The following is a 16,489-nucleotide window of genomic DNA, read 5'->3' on the forward strand; positions in this document are numbered from 1 at the left end:
TGAAAAAGGCTTCGGCCAAGACTACAGTGAACCCATGGTGATATCCATCAACTGTCTGCTTGATTGACCACTGTCTCAAGGTAGCTTCGATTTGTTCTTAGTATGTCAGATAATACATTGTTTTTAGAAGTTTTCTCTCACTTCTGTCTTATACAGAATCAGCGCAGACAGAACATCCAAGTGAATTAGTTTTATTCAGAAAGACTTACATAGTATTCCTGAAAAAAATGCAATACAACAGTAAAGCAGTAGCCATATACTAAAAAAAAATAAAATCCTATAGAATTCCTAGCAGTTTATTTCTAGCTAAACTGCTATTTGATTGTAGCCTTAGTTAATTTTCAAAATGTAAAATAGGAAATAGAATATATTATTTAATAGTATATAAACTCAACCAACCACCATTGTAGTGTCAATAATGGTAAATGCATTTCTAAGTTCATTATAAATTTGAAGATTTTACATTAAGGGATTTTATGTGACTTGTAACTAAATCATAGTATTATGAATGACTGAAAAAAAATTATACCTTAATTAAGATATTTATTTTTGAAGTCCTGGAGGAATTTTCACAGAAATAGTTATTACTGTGGAGTTTTCAATTATCAAAAAGGCAATGGCATGCCATACCTATTTCTCAGCAAGGAAGTTACACAGTAGTTAGAAAAGTAATTGCATAGTCATTGTTTAAAAAGACACCAGAGAAGAATATACATGTGTTAATTTTAAGAAGCTGCGAGCAATTTCTATTTCTTCCATCAAATACTGCTGGAGGAAGTTATTTGATAGAAATATCTGCTTGGATTTGAAAAGATAATGCATTCAGTACCAGTTGGATGGAAGAAAAAAATCACTTGCCACCCAAACCTGCAGTTATTATTTTTCACCCTTCATAATGCAAAACATTGTGAATTAATAACACTGAGTATATAATTTATTGATATTTTTATAATAGAACTGGCTTCCCACATTAAGCCCAACAAGATAAAATGGTATATTGCTGGCAGTTTAAAGATAAGAACAAAATAAGGCAAGCAACAATTTTCTTACCATTTGAGCTTGCTGCTTGTTAAGTTTCAACAGGAACTCACCTGGAATGATACTGAGAGGGCCATGAAGCACAGACATTGGTCGAGGAGAGTCGTGACGAGGCTGTTTCAGGCTGATTCTCAGTGAATTTGGTTGCATGCCAGGAATGGGGCCTGCAGGCTAGATCGTTTTTTCTGAAATGAGAAGAGTAAAGCAAATACATTTATTGCATATGGAAGTCACACTGTGTGGAAAACAACCTAATTAACAGATGCAATAATAAGGATCACATTACAGAACATTCTTTTTTTAAATTACCTCTGAGAAGAATCCAGCTTTTGTTTTAAATGACACTCCAAACAGTTGAAGAGTCAGTGACAGCAAACAGGAGCATTTTGTTAAAGAGCAGGTAAATCAAATTCAAAACAATTAAGCCTTGTACACAAGCAAGGAAGTACAGAAAAGATGTACTTTGAGCTTGATCAGGGCTTAGACATTCCTCTTGTTTTAATCTCAGAATAGAATAGGTGTGGTTTGTTAGCTATAGGAAAGGCTGAACTTTGATCCAGATGCAAATGCCTGCTGTTTATAGAAGAAAGCACCACCTTGAAAAAGAGAATTCACCCCACATTCTACAGTTGTACATCAAAAAAGCACCATAGCTGAAAACCAGAAGCTTCTCTTTCTGCTTTTATAGCTCATTTAACTTTCTTCTTCAAGCATACAAAAAATGCCACAAGCATGAAGGGGCCTTTTATGCCTTCTTGACTTTTCTTGCTCCACAGTGGGCCCAGGGTGAAGAAGCAAGCAAATGGTTATTAATCCTATTAAGGGCTAGTTCTTAATCAGCTCAAGGACTTTCCAAAATCTAAAGCTGCCACTAGTGCACCAGGTACAGGCACTTGGCTGAAGAGTAGTCCTAGAATACCCAAGTTGGAAGAGAAAACAGCAGCAGCTGTATTGAGAGGATAATGTGCAAGCAGAGAAGTGAACGTTAACATGGGTAACTGAGAGTTTTGGTATGAGTGCTGTTGCATCATGCCTTTATTCACAGCTTTTCTTAATCAATGATTGCAAAGCTGACACCATTAACAGCTGGTATGTTATTTACTATACCAAGAGTTTGCCATTCTAGATAAAAGGAATGAAACCTGGCTGCTTCAAAATTTTGCATAACCTGGAATGGATAGAGGTTATAGCAGAAAGTGCATGTGAAGAAATAGTCTGTGCTGTTAATCTAAAACAATATTCCCATCTCCCAAAGATCCTCAAATCCCACTTAACTTCCCGCATGATGCTGTCTGCTGTTTGAATAAACCTAATTCCACCAACCTAACAACAATTACTGTGCTGATCACTTCATGATCAACTGATGCACGATGGGGCTATCTAATGTAAAGGATAAATAATACAGAGAACTATTACATTTATAGTACAATCCCTACAGATGATTACATACAATTCATAGGATTTATTTCTTCATGAGCACAGGTAGAACTGCAGACTTTTACTAAAAAGGTTAACTTTTATGTTTGCTTATTTTTTATTTGTTTAATTTATAACCTTTTTTTCCCCCAGAGCTCATGGTGTCTTATATAGGAATCTCCATTTTATTTTCAGAACAACAGCCTTGTGAAGTAGGATAGGCTGAAAGAAAGTGATTAGCCCAACATTACAAGTCAGTTTCCATGGTTAAGAGTAGACTAGAACCTGTGTCTCCCTGGCCCTCGATCTACAGTTAACCACTACATCACAATAACTCTATGAATGCGATGTAGCCCAGTTATAGATACTTTATTTCTGGATGGACTCAGGTTAAACACTTACATCTCAGGTAAGGCCATAAACTGAAACACTGAGGCAACTGACTATAAATTATTTGGGGTCAGATGCTATGAAAGGCTTGATTCACCAAGTGGCAGTTTCTTATTTGACTGAAGCATTATAATTGGTACAGTATAAGGTACAGTAGGCAACTTTTGGTGGCTGTAAGTCGTTCTTTTTGAACAATGGGTGCCAGGGGAGGGAAGAACTGATGCAAAGTGGTCAAGACTATGGTAGGATTTTTTTCCCTGTCTCTCCTGGTTTTGCACCGGGGGGGGGTAGTTTCTCTATTTTTTTAAAATGAATTTAAACTTATTGTAGGGCTTACAAAAACTATAGTACATGTTTTCTATTACAAAATAGCAGGAAACCATAGTACTACTTTGTAGTTAGGAGAGGTTCTGATGAATACAGAAAAGCAGTTTAGGAGCTGAATGGAGCCCTGAGATCTCAAGTACCCCAGCCCTTAGTAAAAGCAGAGTGAACTATATGTAATGTAAGTGAAACATGAGATTACAGAACAACTACATAGCATATATTCATCACACAAGAAGGAAAGTAAGGTGGGATTTTAGAATATATTTCTGGATCACTGAGAAGAGCTAAGAACTTCTGCATCAGAAGGAAGGGAGAATACTATAATTGTAGCCAACACCATATCTCATGGAGCTACTTAAAACCTTCACAATGTAACTCATGGCCATGTAAAATCATTTTGAAATGATGTTTTATATTTTAGAATATCCACCACTACAATAATCTTCCTGAACAGTCAGGCAAGACTGCTACATGATTTGACTAACAGTATTTTTGTCCCCTGAGCAAAAATAACAGAGAAAGATTGATAACATGGACATGCCAACTTGTATAGAAACATGAATGTAGCTTAAAGCCCACATTAAAAGGAATTTGCCTGAACATGTGTGAAACCCCAGACTTAGAAACAAACCATAGGATCAGAAACAAAGGAGAGAATGATTAGGGTTCTTACATGACTCTGTGGATGCCTTTTAAAAATTTCAAAAATGTGTGTGTTTCTGAAATAACATCTTTACTAAACATAATTATGTGCAAGAGGACTGGCTTATATTTTACTGTATTATTCAAATAATTTACTCAACACTGCTGGTAAGTATAAACAGGAAAAAACCCAGCATTCCTTTTTTTTTTTTTTTTTAAGATTATTCTATTAGTCAATCCTTTGGGCAATATTTTCTGATGCCTAAGACCATCATATATAAGCTATCCAAAATAAACACTAATTGAAAATATCTGAAAACTAACAGAGAAATAGCAAGGCATTAAAAATATTGTAAAGCAATGTGGAACTATTTTGCAGGCCACTACAAGTAAGATTATAGTTTTCTGTTACACTAAATATGAGAGAATGAAAACTGAAGAGCTCACAAGGAATCTGTCATTAAAAGAAATAACACATCTGAAAGTAAACCTTTCCTCTTAATGTTTGTAATGGAGCATACACATATGATAACTATATGCATTTTGTTGCAATTAAGAAAAATAAGATTTGAGATGATAAAAGAACAAGAGTAAACATTACAGCTTATTTTTATACTAAGTAGACTATGTTTTATAATGTACACACACACGCACACACACATAAATGTTATCTATTGTCATATAATAGATTAAGTATGTGTTATATGTGTATGTGTATCATCTGGCAAGATTTTCCTCTCTTCTAAATGGTGTAGCTTATGTAGCAAATTCAGCAAGTACTGAAAACTGGCAGAACTGAACAACAGATAAACAATTCTGAAAAACAAACTTACAAATAAACTGAAAAACATTTACAAATAAACTGAACAAATAAACTGAACTGAAGATTTACCAAAAAAACCCTTACAAATAAACTGAAAAACAATTCTGAAAAAGAAATAAACTGAAAAATAAACTTACAAAAAAGCTTGGACATCACACAATGGGGAGCAAATATTCTATCAACTCCCCACTACAGTGCTGCCAGAAAATCAAAGACCTAAAAACAGAAGAAGATGAAATTATGGTTTAATTTGATGTCACAGGACTCTTTACGTCCATAGATCCAGAACCAGCAAAAGAATCCATGGCAGCAGTACTACACAACACACCTGACCTAACCAAATACACTTAGATCAAAACACCCAGAATCATGGACCTCATCAACCTCTGCCTCATTATCTACTTTCAGTTTGATGGACAAATATACCAACAAATCAAAGGATCACCCATAGGATCACCACTCTCAGGACTTATACCAAGAGACTGTAAAGCAGCATTTAGAAACCATGGCACTCCCACACATACCACCAAAAGTATGGATCTGGTATGTAGACAATACCTTTATCATAATAAAAAAAGGAACAACTAGAGAGGACACATTAAACTATCAACAAAAACTTCAAAGGAATAAAATTAAGAAGAAAACAGCAAAACACTACCCTTCTTGGATATCCTCATCAGCAGAGGAAACAATGGCAAATTAGAAATGCAAGTCTATCGAAAAACAATCGACACTAACCAAGTGTTCCATCACCAAAGTAACAACCCAACCTCCCTCAAGAGGAGCTGTATAAGAACATTATTCAGACAAGTACAAACACACTGCAGCAACCCAGAACACCAGAGAAAGGAAAGAGATGCCTATACAACATCTTCCAACAAAATAGATACCATGCAACTTCATCAAAAAGTGCCCGCACAACCAACACAAGCTATAAAAAGGATAACACTGCCATAGATCAAAAACATCCAATGGACTATTACAACCACATGGCATCACTGTAGCACACAAACCAACTAAAGCCCTTCAACACCACTTAAGTAAACCAAAACACCCAGTAGCCCCCAAATTAAAAATGAGTAATCTACTGTACAACATACAGTATAAGGACTATAACTGCCACTATGTACGACATACAGCAGAAGACTAGCAGAGCGCATCCATAAACACCAACTAGCAATCAGAAGACACAATGATAACTCCTTAATCTCACAACATATGGACAGACTCAACTATAGTTTCAACTGGGAAATTGTGAGCATCCTAGATCAAGCTAAATCCAAAAATGCTAGTGAATTCCTGAAAGCTTTGCATTCAGACAAATCAGCCATCAAAAGACACATAGAGATAAACCACATTTACACATCATTCAAAAGAGACAATAAAAAAGCTAAGAAGGAAACAAAAAGACCAGAACAGATCCTCTCCAGCAACCAACACCCAGATAAGCAGGGATTAACACCAGAGAAACAATCAAACAGAAAACAATGCCCTAATCAAGGAATTACCAGGGGGAAAATCACACCTCCACCAACACTGGCAGGCCAAGCTACTGTATATAAACAGGGAGCAAACCCCACGCTCACTTGCACTGAAGATGTTACCTAGTTGGGTAATGAAACAGCTAAGCCCAGAGAGCACCATGGACTCCACAAATAAACAATTCTTCTGAAGTATGAAATCCAAAAGTTTCAATATAAGTTTATGTTTCTATTATTCAACAAATTTTTCCCTGTTTGGGGGAGGGGGAACCATTGGAGATGCTTGGTATCCAAGTTTAGAGGGAAACTTCTCCCTCTGCTGGCCATTTATTTAATTATTTATAATTTAGATATAAAGGGTTGCCCAAGTCAACACTGATTCTAAGTAGGATTAAAAATAACTAAAAATTAAAAACAGCTAAAATACCTAAAAACAAAACAAAAAGTAACACAACATAACTGTAACAAGAATAAGACCAGGCATACCTAACTGAAACCAGGGGTTGAGATACACCGTGAAATATCAGTGTACTGATATCTGACCCCAAGTTGACAAATGATTTTTCCCACTCTCAAATTCTATAGCCAGTCCGGAAAGATTGCTGAGAGATTAAAAAGAGCCAGGATGGTTGCCCCACTCCCATTGTGGCTCTGGCAAAGTGTGATCAATGCTGTTTCCATATTATGCACTGGCCTGAAAAGGCTACAAATAATTTGCTTCCTACTCCTACCTAATCTGCTCCTACCTTACCCAAAAGGAGAAGGTTGGAGACTGGAGAAAAATTGTCCCAAACTGCAGGGTCCAGCAATGGCTTCTTGTGGAAGGGATGAACCACTGCTTCCTTCAAGTAGGGGGAATCTCTCCTTTCTCTCAAGGATGAATTTACCACCACATGGATCTAACTAAGTATCATTTCCCCGGAGGCTTTAACCAACCAGGAGGGATTTAAATCTAATAAACAGGGGATCAGACTAACAGTTGTGAGAATCCTGTCCACTTTCTCAGGAGTCACAGGATCAAACACATTCCAAGTAATAGAACAAGATTGTGCCTTGGCCAATTTGCAAGGAGATGCTCTGTTGAAGTCTAATTCTGAGCAAATCCAAGCAATTTTGTCTACTAGATGGCTAGAGTATTCCTCACAGTGGTCCTGAAGATATTCTTGTGACCTGTCCCTGTGCTTTGCTGTTCTTATCACTGCTTATGATGTTATCCTTAAAATGGACTTCTACATGTGCTTGGCCCGGTTCACAATCTAAGCTGCTTGTCAAATGCAAACCTTTCGAGGCACAGCCTAAGGCCTCTGTCAAACTGCTTATCAAATCACAAGGAAAAACCCCAAGTTTCCTCTTAAACGAATTCAGATCCATCAGTTGCCTTGGTCAGATTGACTGAATAGGTCTTGCATCTCTACTGGGTTGGGCAACACCAGCAAGCTGAAAAGAAACCAGAGTGATCTGACCATGATAAAGCACTGCTAGTAATGTCTTCTACATTCAGATCATGTTACAACTGCCCTGAAATTTTTTTTTTTTTTTAAACAGATCTAGTGTGTGACCTCATGTGCATGTTGAGCCCTCAATAACTTGATTAGATTTATGGTTGCCATGGGGCTACAAATTCCTATAATCCGTGAAGAATCTGAATTGCACAAAATTGCAAAATGACAGTATATTTCAGTAAACAATCTTGATTTCACAATTTCCCTAGATGCATTAGAGGTATATAAAAGTCCTGAACTAGTATCAGTATTTGATTATCATAATTTTACAGTTTTTTAAAAAAAAAATAAACAACTGAAAAACATTAAGATAGCTATTCGTTATTTGCAAGAACTGTGGAATAAAAAGTTAGAATATTCCATACCATTGAAAAAGATTACTCCTTAATGTTGGTAAGTTATATGACCCCTCCCCCCCCGTTATAACCTTCAATCAATTTATTGGTTTTGTGGTTCTTTCTTTCTTATATTAAGCAATTTCAAAAAAAATTAAAAATTATGGCAGGAAATAACCTACTACATTCTGATCTATCATGCTCCCTTCACCACTTTACCAGGGAAAAAAATCTTTTCACTTAAGTCTATAACATGTTCCTGAATGCATTCAGAAGCCCAAAATCACATATTTCCACAACAGATGCTATTCTGTGACTGCATGCATTCAACAAACGAAAGTCAATCAAAGTGAAAATTTAATTCCTATATCGTTAGACTAATTTGCAACTGCCCATCACTGTAAGGGCAAATGTATTCACCAAGCTATTATTGGTCTCTAAAACTTCACAGTGAAGCAGAAAGGATATTCATGGCTATGTTCACAGGATCAAATTTAATTTAACTCAGCACCATCAAGGCAGGGGTTTTTAGAATAAGGAGACTTTTATTTTGTGACTTAAACCTAACATTTACATTATTTAAAGACAAGTTTCTTTAAATGTCTATTGGAATGTGAAACTGCAAGCTCTAATATTTAAATAAACTCCTTTAGCTTGAAGCAACATGAGAAAGTCACTGTCCTGATAAAATTACTTCTACTAAGAATCATATATATCTTTCCTGAGGAATACTATAAGCCATGGAATTCATTGGAACTTAACTTCTCTTGCATACACACCCACACACGTGCAACTTTATCCTTCTATGAAGTTTGTGCCTCTTTGAGTTGACTAGAAATGGGGTAGCAAACAAATATAATGGAACGCTTAGTGTTATTTATTGATTTATTGATTTATATAACTGAATTCACAATAAGGTAGTAGTACACTACTATGAAAAAAATAAACAGATAGTGCTTTCTCCTCTAGTCATTTGCAGTCTAGAAATACAGTATAATCTTAGTCTTTGAGCTAAGCTAAAGTGATTTATGATATCAAGCTGAAGGTGATATCAAGTTGGAAGGGAAACTTTTCCAACACAATAAAATGAATAAGTCAAGGAACTAGAACATAAATGTACTTTAACTGTAGACAAGAAGCAAAAAAGACAGAACAGCTGGTTTTATGATTCAAAATTAAGCAAAATTACAGAAAAGCAATTGTAAAGTCATCACTGAATTGAGCGTCACTGAATTGAGGAATATACCTGTGCACTTTTCTGGACAGCATCGCCTAACTCTAACCTCAGTGGAAAGACTAAGGTACACCTAGATATGATCACTGAGTCCATTATGTGCTGGGGAAGAAAATGGCAATCACACTATATATCATTATTTTATGCATACAGATTGCATTGCTTTAATCTAACTTGTATTTCCCAGTACCAATTTGCACAACAAAGAAATGTTTGATTCTTAAATATAAGGCCTAGATAATTTTCCTACTTTTTAAATAACAGAAGTATGGAGCATTTAGAGTATGCCTTCAGTAATATTAAGAATCTATGACAGCAATTAGAGAAAGATTAGCATTCTCATTTGAGGGAGATTGTTTTATTTATAAAATAATAACAATAATTTCCCAGAGGATCTATATATTATAATTGCTACTAAATCAGTATAAATAAATTGTTATTTGTACTTTAATATTGATTTTATTTTACGCCACCCAGAATTGCTAGAGAATTGGGCATCCTTACAATGTTAATAAAAATAAAAAAATAAATAGCTATTCCACAAATGTTTTAACGGTTTTATTAGTTTTATATTTAATATCCACTTAAAGGATGTGATTATTTTAAGTAACAAATGTTTAAATCATCAGCTATATAGCAATTAGCAGCAGCCTCCTGATAGTGCTCCAGCTTATTGTTTGGCTTTAACCCCTCAGGGCACTGAGCAGCTCACCAAAAAAAGCCAACAACAACAACAATAAAAATTCACCCTCTTTTATATCAAGCCAGCGGGAGACAGACCAACTTCAGGGAATTTAGGAATCTATTTTCATAACATAATCTTTATTTTGGTTTTCACCGGACACAGCTGAAATATTACAGCTAACAGACAAAGTTAAGAGAATAGCAGGAACATTACAAAACAAACTACAGGGAATTTCTTTTGAACTCAACAGGTATCAAGTAGGGCAAGACACCACTTCTTCCTTCCTACCAAGACTTGAATCATCCTGTGTGTCAAGATGAAAGACGATATGAGAACACCAAAGCCAATTCAACATAAAAACAGCTTCTTTCCCAAGTAGTTTTAGGGACTTCCTTTTCTCCCCCCCCCAACTTGCTAATTCATTAAATATCAATAGAAGGAAGATATAGAAGGAATCCAGAAGTCTAAACCAAGACATTATTATCCATTAAAAAGACATGAACAGAAAGAAATAACTGTGAAAACTTCATTTTTTTTTAAAAAAAGGAACTTTTTCAAGATGGGCATTAAAACACCAAGTGTATAAATGTATAATTCATAGTATGCTTCATCCCTATTTGAAGTCTTTACATTTACTTTCATAACTCACAATCTCTCCCAGCATGAGTGCTTTCCCATAAGAAGAGTGAGTATATACAGTTTCTAATAGAATCTGAGTTAGGCCTGGGAGAAAATGTATGCAACATCAGAAATTGCTTAACACATTTTTCAGCTTCACTTTGCCTAAAGATTTTACAGAACTGTCATGAACATGAGCACTAATCAGGTCTGCCAACTATGGGTCTGTGCTGTTAATGGAATATTCCAAAAGGACTAATCTGGGAGGGGGGTCATGTGTACACAAACTAAGATCCTTAACTGTGCAAAAGTACATTTAGAACCATGAGAAATTTACAAATAGATTTTCATTGAAACTTACATCTTTTATCATAACAGCCTCAGAGATTCTTATAATAAGTACTTGATAATACCAAAACCAGTTGCATTGCATCACAAGAGAACTAAATCTCTGGAACATTAACACCTGTCCCCTTTCTGATTAATCTGTTCCCTGCCCTTCAGTGAGCTTAATGCCTATAATTAGAGACACAAATAAGTCTTATTATTGCATAATATTATTGCATCTACAGTTTTGATTACTCATGATTCTGTAGAGCAGTATCTCAATAAATCATGGCTGCTGAATCAATCAAGGAAATAAGAGTTATGTCTGGAAAATTGTTTCCAGATTTTTTTAAAATTCTACATAACTAATGCTAAAAATGCTGTATGTATTTCCTGAATTTATTTATACATATACATATATATTTGGCCCTACTGACCTAGACAAAATACTCCGTGGTCCAGATAGGAAATAGGGATTCTTTATGGATGGCCTGCTGCAAGCCTTGCTGGTTGCTTCACAGCTGTGGTGTGTAAGCTCTAGGTGATCACAAACTACTTTTCCCTCTCCATCTTCTAGATTTCTCTGCCAATTCTTTTATTCACACTTGTCCAAATTACTAAACTGCATAAAGATCACTATCAGTCCCTTTTTTATATATAGAAAACCTCTCTCTTTTTCTCTCTGACATTAGTTTTTGTAGTGATACTTTCTTCTCTGCACAAGGGCATTAGTTCACTTAACTAGTGTTTCATATAAACCTGAAACAGGTTTTGTTATATGTACTGATGCAGAAAATGTTATCAGTGTTATAGCATCTATATTTTAATATTTTCAACTACAATTATGTAGAAAAAAAGAAGGTATCAAAAGAAAAAAAATATTGCTCTTGTAGATTACATCAGTGATGTAAACCTGTTCTTTACTCCCTACATAAATCTAATTTCCCTTGATTTTAATTGCAATTTTTAAAAACTATTGTTAATGGGTTCTTTTTAAATCCTTATAACCTGAATTTTGCCCACTGATCCTATTTTTGTGTTTTTATTCTATAAATTACATATAACTGCATATTATTATTATCCCATGGGTGTGTTTGTGTGAATGAATGAATGAATGAATGACTTGTAGATGAGTGCTTTTAAATGCTTAGCAAATCCAGCTTTACTCATTTTTCCTTTTCTTATAGGTTTTCCTACATGGGTGTCATGAGCGGGGGCATGATGCCCTGCACTGCAACTATCTAAAGGAAACTTCTGGTTGTGAACCTGAAGTCTATCCCATACTGTACAATATCAAATAGGGCCACCCTTTCTCTGGGATAATGCATTTATGTATAATCCTGTATTGTACTGTAAAATAGTTTTCTAAACTGCAAAAATGAGTTCATCTGAATGATCCCATCTAAATCATGTTTTTCTTACATCGGGATTTGGGAATTTCCAAAGGTTATACTACTTGGGTATTATGGGAGTTGAAGTCCAACACATCTGTAGCACTCCAAGTTATGGAAGGTTAGTGTAAATACATTGAAGTCATGCCAATGGTAACTGAGATGATACTCATACAATATAAATAGTGTAAAATCACAACTCTGATTACGATAATTAAGAATTAGCTTAAGTCCTCCTATCACCCCTGTGATACCAAGTAAGTGTGTTCTTTCATTTTTTGGAGAAAACAAATCAATCCCATTTCTGGCTAAGAAGATTTGTTGACACATTGTCAGGATGTACACAGCAATAAAGCCTAATAAATGTGTAAATCCCCATTCCTATTGCTTCATTTCTATTGCATTAATGTCATCTACAATTTTAAAAAAAATTCTGGTTACCTATACTATTGCATTAGATAACAGTGGATACATTGTTGAATCCAAATTTAATTCCCTAATCTAGAACAACACTTAAATCAGAACAAAGAAAAGAAAATCCACTAGAGGGCCCCTAAAGCAAAGGACCAAGTTCTTAAAATCCACTTTTCAATTTAACACATTACACCTGAAAAATATTTTACTTTAAATCTGCAACTCATTTGTAGGCAATTTTGTCATTTAAACAATCTACTATAAAATATCAAGGACTGCAAAATATTCAATAAAAAATAAAAATAATGAAAGATGGAGAGAAGCACTATTTGCAAAACTTAAATTCCAAATATTTGGCATTTTTATGTACTAATCAAAGTAAATATAAATTACATACAATAGATATAAAATAAGAAAAGGTACTTGAAGAATTGTACCACTGAGGAATAACTGTAACATCAAAAAAAAAAAAATTAAAATAGCAAAATCCAATATTTTGCAAACCTTCAAGACTGGTCATTAACCATGAAATAAGGCTTTCTTGTTTGAAATGTTTATATATTTTTATGCATCACATGAGTCAAATATCATAAAAAGATAGTTCTTTCCCCTTCCTTATGTGAAAATAAATTCTAATATTTATTAATGTAATTATTATTTATTTTTACATTTATCATGCCTTTTTAAAGATGTTAAGCACAACTAGTACAGCTAACATCTAGGAAAAAGCTTGTTATAAGGAAAAAAATGGTTCCTAACAGGACTGCAAAATCCATAGCTTGGTCCATCTGGCTCATAAGATCTTAAGCAAGGCATTATCGCTATTTGAAGGAAGGACAAACACAGTCTACTTTTATTATTCCTTCAGAAAAGTGACAGTACTATGCAAATATTTTGCTATCTAGTTATCACATTTATTCACTGCATAGGAACTACACATGGAGAGAAAACAGAAAAGTGAATGAATCCATGGAAAGATAATAATGCAGAGATCTCCCTAAGTATTTTGATATTCTTTGTAGAAATCTTCCTGCTGGCAAACTTCTGAATACTTTTTATTTACCTAGTTTATTTATTAAATGTATATCTCATCTAATTTCAGGAAATTTCAAAAGGAAATCCCCTGTATCTGACCAGGGAATTTAATTCATAATAGTTCTGTCAAAATTTTGAGGGTGTGACTGGTAAGATCACCAATGAGCTTAATGGGATTGGATCTTAGACATACCTTGGCACTTGAACCACTATACTATTCAGTGAGGTCTGAATATAACCACAGAGACATCACTGAGTCCATTGCATCATTTAATTTAGATGGTAAAACTGATCTACTGTTGCAACATGAACTTATATCAATTATTGGGTAAAACAAACTGTCTTGTTCCTTATTTTCCTTCCTTAATAATGTGTCACCCTAACTGAAGATATGACACTAAAGCCATGCTTACCTGAATACCTGGTAAATAATCTCTAGTTTTATGAGTAAAAATGAACCTTCACTTCCCTGCAATTAGACTATCGCAATTAATTACTGAAGATATGGAAGACACAGGAGATTGTAAGTGCCTGAAAAGGGAATTTCTTGGAATCAAAATATCACGTCAACTCCTTAGACAACTGAATCTGTATCTGCTGGAACCATTTCCCTGCATCCCCTGCCCTAGCGTAAGGAATATACTTTTCTCTTCCAAGAAAATCATATTTACCTGATGTTTATTTATTTTACATAATTTAAATGATCAAACGGTTAACAAGCAAATAATCCACAAATAGTATATATGTTTTGTCTTTTTAGATCGTAAGCCTGTCTTTCAACTGATGTGAACTGCTTTCAGAATACAATAGTGACTGAAACACAGGGGGAAAAGCTATCAAACAAATAAAGGAAATATGGTTCCTGACCTTGCAGATTGTTTTCTATAATAAAAGTGCATTATTTTACTCATCTAAGATGCATGCGTATACACACCCCAGAACACACATTCATGCTGAAAAACACTGCCAGATAAAAGGCAACCTCTGAGAAGCCAGAATTAAGCGTATTTTTGTATTGACTAATCTTGACTTTCTCATTAACTTCCTCTGAGCAAGCATGACTTAACCACATTTAATAGATGGTTACTCAAATAAATGTGCATTCCAGTGTCACATTTCTCAGTTTAATAAAACAATACATTAATACATACACATCATCCCAGTCACAAATATGTTTTGCTCCCCCAAACCTCCACAAGCATAAGGAATATTAATTCCCAGATAAAATCTTCTTCAGGTCTTCAAATCAGTGCAAACCTTCCTTCCTTCCTTCCTTCCTTCCTTCCTTCCTTCCTTCCTTCCTTCCTTCCTTCCTTCCTTCCTTCCTTCCTTCCTTCCTTCCTTCCTTCCTTCCTTCCCTTCCTTCCTTCCTTCCTTACCTACCTACCTACCTACCTATCTATTTATAATGGGAATCTTGCAGCAATGTCTTTATTTAGAAAAAATCCAATTGTGCATATTTGTGTACTAGGATTTTAAATGAAGAAATCTCCCATCATAGCAATTGCCTCTATCCTTGAGAGCTACCCCATAACTGGTCCTGTCATCACTGCAGCTTGCTTTATGTGACATATCCTTTATGTAGGTTCATATTTAAAACAACAATAATGAAATGCTGAAGTCAGTACAACAGCACTAGAAAAGATATAACACTACCCATAAAACATTAAGAAGGAATAGATATATGGTTCCTTCAGCAACCCTAAAAAGACTGATACAGTATGCCACTTTTCTGTCAGAGATGAGGTAGGAAATCTAGGGGGTTTGGTGTGTGTTTTTTTTCCATAATGGAAGTATATGTTGATCAACACATAAATTCAACTGATAAAAGTATATTATCTTAAAAAACAAACCCGCAAGGGCTGTCAAGTTCATTTAATAAGCACTAAATCAGGATCTGCTGCACCAAAATATACACATCAAGTTAGCTGTTTTGACAATTAATGCAGCCTGCAATTACACACATTGTTAGCTTATTTTGGTGTTCTTTTAATTCAATTAAAAACACAAAACATACATGGAACACCCACACTGAATATGTGGAAAGTCTCCAAAAGTGTGTGTGGAGGGAGAGGAAGGTTACATACTTTTTAGATGAATTGCATTTCTTACAATGTTTTCAAAAGAACAAACAACATACTTGTTCCAGCAGGGCCGAAACAATAAATTAAAGAGTTGTGTTTATACTGTGCATTTGTTTCTCAAATGTACTATTTCATTAGCATCCAAACGAAGTGTTAAAGGGAAGTTCAACACCACTTGAAATTTTCATTTTATTCATTGATGCACTTATTTAATATAAAGTCAACATGCCTCCTAAGTGCCTGAATGCAGACTATCAATGGGCTTTGAGAGTCAATATCTGGGAAGTGCTGCATGCAGGAAGAGATGATAAATTCCAGATCTAAGATTCTAAGGATTCTACTGAAAGTATTTTTAACACAGGAGACTTAAAACTCACTTTTCTTGGGAGTTAGTTTAAACAAAGCACTATAGCAGGAAAACTAATATCTTCACTGTTACAGTATCTCTCTATACCCAAGGTGAACTGTATGGTTGAATACAAATTACATTTTAAAAGTTTATGTAGAAGGTCTTCTGACTAATATTCAGAACGTCCAAAAGAAAAAGCATTTTGCCACCCGGAAACACCCTGGATAATAAAGACCAATATCTTATTTGGTTCCCTCTCTCCTTCAAGCATTCAATCGTTTGGAAGGAATTCTCAATACCAGCACAATGAGGAAAAAGAAAGGAACTCTGTGGCATCTTCTGACTTGGATCAGGTTTGTTTCTGCTGTCATTTGACAATTTGCTTGACTGCAGCATCA

General features: G+C 34.9%; 1 protein-coding gene across 4 annotated transcripts in view; it reads right to left on the minus strand.

Annotated features, from left to right (window-relative positions):
• Positions 1-16,489, minus strand: part of SHROOM2 (shroom family member 2) — a 118,375-nt gene that overhangs the window by 40,634 nt on the left and 61,252 nt on the right. For 3 of the 4 annotated variants that reach the window (XM_015888984.3, XM_025170100.2, XM_025170099.2), the window contains exon 3: positions 1,092-1,223. In XM_015888984.3, coding sequence (XP_015744470.3) covers positions 1,092-1,223 — 132 coding nt within the window. Of the gene's footprint in view, positions 1-1,091; positions 1,224-1,347; positions 1,471-16,489 lie in introns of those variants that run through there. The other variant, XM_088144941.1, reaches the window with a different exon arrangement.

Source organism: Python bivittatus, unplaced genomic scaffold, assembly GCF_059951505.1.
Source record: "Python bivittatus isolate LINGU-HERP-01145 unplaced genomic scaffold, Pbiv_v1 ctg000350_np1212, whole genome shotgun sequence".
NCBI lineage: Eukaryota > Metazoa > Chordata > Lepidosauria > Squamata > Pythonidae > Python > Python bivittatus.